The sequence below is a fragment of the Gekko japonicus genome, unplaced genomic scaffold (assembly GCF_001447785.1).
Source record: "Gekko japonicus isolate JY-2015 unplaced genomic scaffold, Gekko_japonicus_V1.1 scaffold1350, whole genome shotgun sequence".
In the NCBI taxonomy this organism is placed as follows: Eukaryota; Metazoa; Chordata; class Lepidosauria; order Squamata; family Gekkonidae; genus Gekko; species Gekko japonicus.
Window position 1 is genome coordinate 152288 of NW_015163129.1, and position 9346 is coordinate 161633.

The 9346-nt window shown below is 42.7% G+C and overlaps 1 protein-coding gene across 2 annotated transcripts in view; it reads right to left on the reverse strand.

Moving 5' to 3' along the window:
• Positions 1-9346, reverse strand: part of FBXW11 (F-box and WD repeat domain containing 11) — a 137888-nt gene that overhangs the window by 47623 nt on the left and 80919 nt on the right. For both annotated transcript variants that reach the window (XM_015406931.1, XM_015406930.1), the window contains one exon: positions 4721-4946. In XM_015406931.1, the coding sequence (XP_015262417.1) occupies positions 4721-4946 (226 nt within the window). The remainder of the gene's footprint in view (positions 1-4720; positions 4947-9346) is intronic.

Here is a 9346-nt window from a genome sequence, read left to right on the forward strand (position 1 = left end):
AGTACAAAATACCATCTCTTAATAAAGAAACGTCATCACTGACTGTGGCTCCAGTTCAGTCTATGTTCACTGAATCACCACACAGCTAGATAGAAACTGTGTATATATTTGCCTAATGTTATATTTGCCTAATGTTCGGCTGAGAGCAGCAACACTGTTTTCTGGGAAATTTCTATAGACTATTGGTTACATGTTAAAACCTGGCTTACTGCAATGAACGTATTATCACTTAGGGGTTTCTAAAAAGTAGTAGTCAATGACTGTTGTTTTGTAGATAAACCTGACTTTTGTTCAGTAATTCTGTGTTTTGCTGTAAATGTTCATAAACTCTTGCCTAACCACAAAAAAGTTACCTGGAGCATGTTATTTGATTCAATATGAACTATGAATACATAAGAGCAACTGGTAAGATACCAGGACCTGGGTCAGTTCAGACCCTTAGTGTCGATCTGCACAGAAATTCCTATTTTTCTGTTTATAAGGACTGAGTGCTGACTAGGGGTGAGCAGTTTTTTTTCTCGGTATTTTTTGATTCAGGTCTATTAGGCCTAACAAAATTTCAGGATTCCTTTAAAAAAAAAAAAAAAACCAGATCCCAATACCAGTAAAGTATTTGGATCCCAAACTGAAAAACACAGAGGGTAAAAAAGCAGCTGCAAAGCCACAAAAAAACAGCTAAGAGATGGCTCAGTTGGGGCTCTTTTGGGCAGTCCCTTAAAACTGGACTGCTCAACAGAGTCCCCCAGTTTAAAGGGATTGCAGAAGAAAGCCCCAAAACAGCTGAGCGGCAGGAGCAATCTGCTTCAGCCCCTCAGCTGTTGTTCCGGGTTTGCTGGTAATTCCCACATATATCCGGGATTTTTTTCAGGGATTTTTTTGGTTCTCCCAAAATATACCTGGAAAATACCGATAAAATTATTTTCAAGCATATTTTCGGTTTGGGTAGACCTGAATGCACACCTCTAGTGGTGACACTGGTGACTTCAGAAATGTAACGTCAATGAAAAGGAGCTCTCAGAATTGTTCCATGGTAATAGCTTCAGCCCCTCAGCTGTTGTTCCGGGTTTGCTGGTAATTCCCACATATATCCGGGATTTTTTTCAGGGATTTTTTTGGTTCTCCCAAAATATACCTGGAAAATACCGATAAAATGATTTTCAAGCATATTTTCGGTTTGGGTAGACCTCAATGCACACCTCTAGTGGTGACACTGGTGGCTTCGGAAATGTAACGTCAATGAAAAGAAGCTCTCAGAATTGTTCCATGGTAATAGCTGCATCATCCAGAACAATCTCCAGATCCATGATACCCAACTCAAAAGCAGAACTAACCCCACTGACCCCTCACCGTGGGATCAGTGGGTCTCCTGGCACCTGCTTGGTTCTTGGGAATAAGATACTAGTAGATGAGGAAAAACACAACACATCACCAATGTTCCCTCTAAGCTGTGAAGTCTTGTGAGCAAAAATTCTGCTTTGTGAGTTACTGGCTTTAAAGTTGTGAGCCAGTGATTTGGCTACTGCATAAATCAGTTAGCTCTGGAGCCCTCCTTCCTGAGCCAAGGCAAAAGTGTGTGAGCTGGAGGCTAAAAAATTGTGAGCTAGCTCACACTAATTCAGCTTAGAGGAAACACTGCACATCACTCCCTGTCTAACTGAGCACTGAACTAATCCCAGGCAAACAGATCCCAACTTTGTGCCCTCAGATTGGCTATAGATGGGTTTTTTAAAATGTCTCTGGGCTTGGTAACCTCTTCCTATGTGCACACAGGATGCAAACCATCCCCATTCTTTTAAAACGGAGCAACCTCTCTTCCACCAAAAGATGAGCCAATCTGGCTCCCTCAAAGCAGCCATGTTGTGACTGAACATCCCCACCGTCAGGACATCCATTTTGTGGTGGCAGCCCCTATCCATTCTCAAAATTCCAGAAGTCCCTCCTGGTGCAACGTTTGAGAACCCCTGAGCTAACTGACCTATCTCTGTCCGCTTGGTATCCCTGAACAAATTCTTTCAGCTCAAGTGGAGTGGCTGATGCATAAAAGACTCATGACAGAGCTCCAAATCGTGGGGGGGTGAGGGGGCGGGGGGGGGGGGGGGGGGCACGGCTTCACCACACTCTCCACTTTCTAACAGAGCTCTCTTCTGATGTTCTGCAACAAAAAAACCACTGGAATGTAATTTCCAAGAAAAACTAATGGAGCCCTAATTGTATATGAGGCCATCTTTACCTAACACCTGCAGGTCCAGACTCTACTTCAACCATATCTTATTAACAATGTTATACATCTTTTCCCAAATTTGAAGCCTACGCCTTCTTCAGTACATGCTAACCACAAAACTAACTTGACAAGAACAGGCTATGCAGACTAAACATTCTAGTACATTTTTTTAAAAAAGTTCATATCATAATTATCACTTTTTTCCACTAAAAGGAAGCCAGGGACCACAAATATTTTCCATTTCTGTGCATGTGGACAGGTGCAAAATCCAGATTGCATGGCAGCAAGTGGAAGCTACTTGAGCATAGATAGAACTATCTTTTTCAAAACATTATATTTTACCGTCGCATTAGCCAATTATGGGATTCATCTGGACAGCTGACAGAACAAACTGCCAAGGCCACTTATGTGTCATAATCAGACTACACAAACATATCAATTTCTTTCTTGGTTTATAAGGCTTTAAGAGACTGCACAGGAACATAAATTTTTCTACGCCAATTAGTACTCACTGTCAGAACTTGTAACCCAATACCCCCCTTAAGATTGCAAAACTAACCAACCATGTCGCAGAGAGTGGAAACAGCTTTTTTATGCATAACACACAGTTTGTCCTGCATCTCAAGGGAACAGGCAGCCATTTAATTGCTCAGTGAGAATAAGCCTAACAAAATCTGTCTACATTGTCATGTAAAAAGTTTACTGAGAGGCCTGCAGAACAGCAGTAAGAAGGTTTGATGGTTCCCTTCCTTCCAACCCAAGCGCGTGACAGATCAAAGGGAAAAAAATCATTATCCGGGAATATAACAACTGAAGATTCTAAATGTTTTAATTGAATCTTAAAATAATTTTATATTACTCATGGCAGCACAGGGTTAGACGATAAAGAAGAGATACAGCACACATATCCTCGCACTTATTTGGAAATTGGCTACCTGGAGCCTAGCACATCTGAATCACTGTCTAACACTGTTCCAATCAAAAGGCCTCAGAGAAGAGGGATGCAGGAAAAGCAGAACAGCTGGCTCTGGAAAAGGGGCCTGGTTTCAGCACTACTGGACTAGGGAGGCCCATATATTCAAGGCCTACACAACTAGAGCGCAGTCTTAGGCAAGGTTTCTCCCCTTCCTCCAGCTTCTGGAACACACTGCTGTGGTGCTATTCTAGTGTCGGACTGACTGCTTGAACCAACAGATGCAGAATACTGAAGGCGGAAGGAGTTACCAGTTTGTTGCTACTTGAGTGGTTCATAAAAGTATGTAGTAAGGAATGGTCAGGGTGACTTGCAGGGACTACACAGATGAGCAGGGCTATAATGGTTCTGGTAACAGCTGGTATCATGGTGGCAGCAAAAATCCTTCCCCCCATCACAGCCGTTGCTACCAGTATGCCACTCTGAGCTCCATGGAGAAAAGGCAGGAAACTAAAACAAAAAAAGCGAGTGACACGCTTAGTCACCAGACTGATAAAACCATGCTCTCCTTACCCAGCCATAAAATGGCCTCAAATTTACTCATGGGAGCTAAGAGGTTCAGAACTGCAGCAGAGTCTAGTCCCCTCTCCCTTGTACATACTGGTTGTTAAACACTCAGTCACGTCAGTGAGAAGCTGTTATTGGTTTTGAAACATTGAACAAGACACTTCGCTTGCATCTTCTAATATTTGTGGAATACGAAGCCCCAAGTGTGCATATATCAGCCTAAAACTAAAGGAAGGGGGAAATATACTCAAAATCCCAAACACATTGGGCCAGATTGAACCAAATTTCATCTCGTGAAAAAGAAAAGAGAGGTCCCTTTTAACCACACACACACAAAAAGCAACACTGGGGATAGTGGGACATGTATGGACAAAAGCCACCTGAGACAGGGACTTAAGTAAGGAGAGGAATGGGGCAAGACTGAATGAAAAACCTGGCTGGACCGAACCCCCCAGGCAGAAGTGTCCACCAACCTCACTAAGCTTACTTCCAAGTAATCTGTCTAGGAACAAGGAACTCATGCATCTACAACACTGGAGTCAAATCCAATGTCTATTTTGAAAACTTATAAAACATTGCCTTTAAATTGCACTTCGGTTCTGAGGCAAGAAAGCCAGAAAAGAACAGTACCTAGGCTAACTTATCATCAACCAAGAGCGTGAAAACTGAAATACCGAGATTAGCTGAAAGGCCAACCACTGATGCTCTAGTCTTCGAAGGTGGCAAAGAGACCATGAACAGAACACAGCACAAGCATCAAACCTTACAGGCAGGTTTCTGCACGGGGACACATCTAAGACAAAGCTTGCACTTCAGATAACACCTTTTTTTTAAAAAAAGCACAATTTTAGATAGAGCAATACTGGCATCCAGTGGCCAGTGCAATACTTCAGGCATAACTGACACGAAATGACACAGAAGTACTGAAAAATAAAATGCATGAACTATTAACAGTCAGTTTACAGCCAAGTTCGTAACATGCTTGTTATATTTATCCTGCCATATATAATGTCACATACCTGGTAAAGCAGTGATGAAGTCCCTTTGCAACATGGGCTTCAAGTAAGAATTAATATGTCCATGCTGATAGTGACACATTCGTGAAATAAGGTGTTCCACAAATTCAACCTGATCCGATTCAGACCACTGGTCAAAATATTTAATACATAAGTCTTTTTCCTTCTCGTAGTTTCCTTCCGATGGTCGCTTTCTTGAGACTATCACAGATGAAGTTCCATTGCTTATCTGTCGTTTTTTTTTAAAGAACAAGAACATAAACATCAGGCAATTAGCAGCAATTCAGGTTTTACCTGAACTTCTAGAACCTAGAGAGATTTTTAATGACATTATGCCAGCTATTCAGCTAAAGAAGTTTGTCTTCCAGATTACTACTAAGTAGCTAGCTCCATACAAGACCAACGTTCTTCTGTCCAGCAGTCTTCTCCACACACCACTTTGTACATTCTTTATACAGTTCCTTTCCATTTGGCTACTATTCCTATTTGAACTGCCACCATGACAGGGACAGGCTGGAGAGGGAACCCACTTACCTGAGGCCAGGAGGTACACGTCATGAGGAAAGCCCTGAGGAGGAGGTGGAAGCAAAAAGGTGCCCAAACAGCTCTGCCTCCTCAGGAAAGACAAGGCAAGCCCCAGGTGGAGACAGTGAGGGCTAACAACCCAAGAGGTAGGCAAGCCGGCAGGCAAGCCAGCAACAATCGGCAGCCACTGGGAGTGGGTGGGACAGCCCAGGGACTCTTTAAGGCAAGGCTTAATGGCAGCAGAACTGACTGAAAAGTCTGGTGTGTGTGTGTGTGTGGGGGGGGGAGATGGGACAGGGACAATGGACTCGAAACCCTTACCAGCTAGCTACGGGCCACAGTGCTACAGGTTGCTCTGAAGACAACCAGTTCTGCCACAGACATAAACTGCATCCTCCCCCCCCCTATAACGAATGGCTGCATTTAATCTTATATCAATAGTTTTAAGATCAGGATTCCATGACAAAAGCCCATCGTGCACTGTAAATACGTTAGGTGCTAAAATAAATGTGCAGCAATTGATATTTACTGCAAGAGCAAAGTACCAAAATTCTGCAACCACTGGACCTTTCTTTATCAACGGAAATTAACATAACCCTTCAGCAATAAAAATTTATGAAACTGAAGTGCTTTCCCAGGTACTCTTTGGTTGCCTGGTATGGATAAAGGCACAACATAGAGTTTAAACATATTCAAGCAAACTTCTTTTGCCAACTCTTAGGTGTCCCAAGGTGTGTGCCACACTCGGCTTTATGCCTAGAATTGGGCCAACATCTTATTTAAACAAAAGGTTGGCTACTAACCTTTAAATATTGGCTCAAAATTCATTTTAGAGCCTCTCCAAACTCTCTAATTTCATGCTTAGAAATGATACACACAGTCCCCTCTGGTTTTCAAAAACAGAAGAAAAAATTAATCAAATAGGCTTTTTCAACTGATTACTTTCTCCAAATGGACGAAACTTCAATTTTTCAATCTATTAGACAAAGACTATTCGATCTAGAATTACATAGCTTTCATCCTTCACATCTGCATATTTATTCACAAGCTCATCTTAACCTTTCAACCCAACATGGCCAAATGGCCCATTATTTACACAATCTCAGCCTTCCTTCCCATCACAGAGCCTTTACGTTGGCTCAACTAAACATCTTTCCCTCAAACATGTTGTGGGGGGTTTGTTTTAACACACCCCCCCCCCCCCCCCCGAAAGACTCTGCAAATGTCCCAGCATGGCCCCAGATTCAATCTCCCATATTATTCTGGACTGCCAGCTGCACACATGAATGAAACTTCTGAATGAATGAATGAATGAATGAATGAATGAATGAATGAATGAATGAAACTTTTACCCCTTCAGTCACGCTTTTTTACTAATAATCTTACAACTATTCGATATTTTCTTAGTGATGTTAATACTGATACTACAATTATGGTTGCAAAAATCTTAGCAGAATCAGCCACATTTAGATACAGTCGTTTTACATAATACACATATTTTATTGTCTAAATTTACTTACTGGAATTAAATACTTCTTCTAAAATGTATTTATTATATACTATTATACCATTAAAAGTGTCTGAATCTGAACCACTGGACCTGATTTCATAAGACCAAGCTGCTGTGCAAGCTTCAGTTTATATACGGTTCACATGGTTGTGTAACTACATCAACCACAAAACTCTGACATCTGAAGAGTATACATAAGAAACTACCAGAAAGTTGTGAGTTCCATACAAATTGTTCTGACACCTCTAAACAATGCCTAGAAAACAAAATGTATGGTTTAGCAAAGAGTGCAGAGTGGTGAAGGCTGATTTCCCTGCTAAGATGTCAGCGATATTTGTAATCGGAATTTCAATCACTGTGCCCACAGCACCACCTAGTGACCATACAGAACTGCAAGCACCTCCCAATGCAATACGCTTTGTTGTTGTTCAGTCGCACAGTCGAGTCCGACTCTTCACGACCCCATGGACCAGGTCACGCCAGGCCCTCCTGTCTTCCGCCGTCCTCTGAAGTTTGCTCAACCCGTCTTCTTTGACCTTCAATCTTTCCCAGCATCAGGGTCTTCTCCAGTGAGTGCTCCCTTCTCATTTGGTGGCCAAAGTATTTGAGCTTCAGTTTCATTATCTGGCCTTCCAGGGAACAGTCAGGGTTGATTTCTTTTAGGATTGACTGATTTGATCTTCTTGCAGTCCAAGGGACTCTCAAGAGTCTTCTCCAGCACCATAGTTCAAAAGAATCTATTCTTCGGCGCTCGGCCTTCCTTATAGTCCAATTCTCGCAGCCATACATGACTACTGGGAATACCATTGCTTGGACCATGCGTATTTTTGTTGGCAGGGTGATGTCTCTACTTTTTATCATGCTGTTTAGGTTCGCCATCACTTTCCTCCCAAGGAGCAGGCGTCTTTTAATTTCATGACTGCTGTCACAGTCTGCGGTGATCTGGGATCCCAGGAACGTGAAGTCTGTCACTACTTCCACGACTTCCCCTTCTATTTGCCAAGGAGTGACAAGGCCGGATGCCATGATCTTAGTTTTTTTTTATGTTGAGCTTCAAGCCCACTTTGCGCTCTCCTCTTTCACTCTGAGCAGAGGCTCTTTAGGTCCTCTTCACTTTCTGCCATTAGAGTGGTATCGTCTGCATATCTGAGGTTGTTGATCTTTTCCCCAGCAATCTTAATTCCCGCTTGTGATTCATCCAGGCCAGCATTTCGCATGATGTACTCTGCATATATATTAAATAAGCAAGGTGACAATATACATCCTTGTCGTACTCCTTTTCCTATGCTGAACCAATCAGTTGTTCCATATCCGGTTCTAACTGTTGCTTCTTGACCCTTATACAGGTTACTTAAGAGGCATGTGAGGTGGTCTGGTACTCCCATCTCTTTAAGGACCTACCATAATTTGTTGTGATCCACACAGTCAAAGGCTTTAGCATAGTCAATGAAGCAGAAGTAGATGTTTTTCTGGTACTCTCTTGCTTTCTCCATAATCCAGCGAATGTTGGCAATTTGATCTCTAGTTCCTCTACCTCTTCGAAACCCAGCTTGTACTTCTGGTAGTTCTCTATCCACGTACTGTTGAAGCCTAGCTTGTAGGATCTTGAGCATGACCTTGCTAGCATGTGATATCAGTGCAATTGTGCAATAGTTTGAACATTCCTTGGCATTGCCCTTCTTTGGGATTGGAATGTATACTGACCTTTTCCAATCCTGTGGCCACTGTTGCGTTTTCCAAATTTGCTGGCAAATGGAGTGCAGAACTTTAACAGCATCATCTTCTAAGACTTTGAATAGCTCAACTGGAATACCATCACCTCCACTAGCTTTGTTGTTAGTAATGCTTTCTAAGGCCCATTTAACTTCACATTCCAGGATGTCTGGCTCGAGGTCAGTGATTATACCGTCGTGGTTGTCAAGGACATCGAGGTCTTTCTTGTATAGTTCTTACTTTTCATATGCTATGCAGCAATAAATATACTATACATAGCAATACGCTGTGCAGCAAGAATTAAATCAGAAAACGTCAGCAAAAAACCCACATTGTTCTGAACTTCGGTTTACAGTGCCATAGTTAATCCACTGCTCCTCCACTGTGCCAGCATGCCTGGATCTGACTCCAGCGGAGAGCCCCGCTCCCTCCCATTTCCAGCTGCCACTGATGGGGTGACTGGAGGGGAAGCTGGGCGCAGCCATGCACCACCACCCCTCCATTGTGTCTGAAATAGTCATTATTTTCTGTGTACTGAGGAGGAGGAGGAGATTGGATTTATACCCCGCCCTTCACTACCCAAAGGTGTCTCAGAGCGGCTTACAAACTCCTTTCCCTTTCCCTCCCCACAACAGATACCCTGTGAGGTCGGTGGGGCTGAGAGAGCTCTTGACAGAAACTGCTCTTTTTTTCAAAAACAGCTATCATCAGAACTACAGCTTGCCCAAGGTCATCCAGCCAGGTGCAAGTGGAGGAGTGGGGAATCAAACCCGGTTCTCCCAGATTAGAGTTCGTGCACTTAACCACTACACCAAACTAAGAAGCAAATGATACATAATCATACCAAACAATTCATGGCTACTTTTGATCTCTCTGAAAAA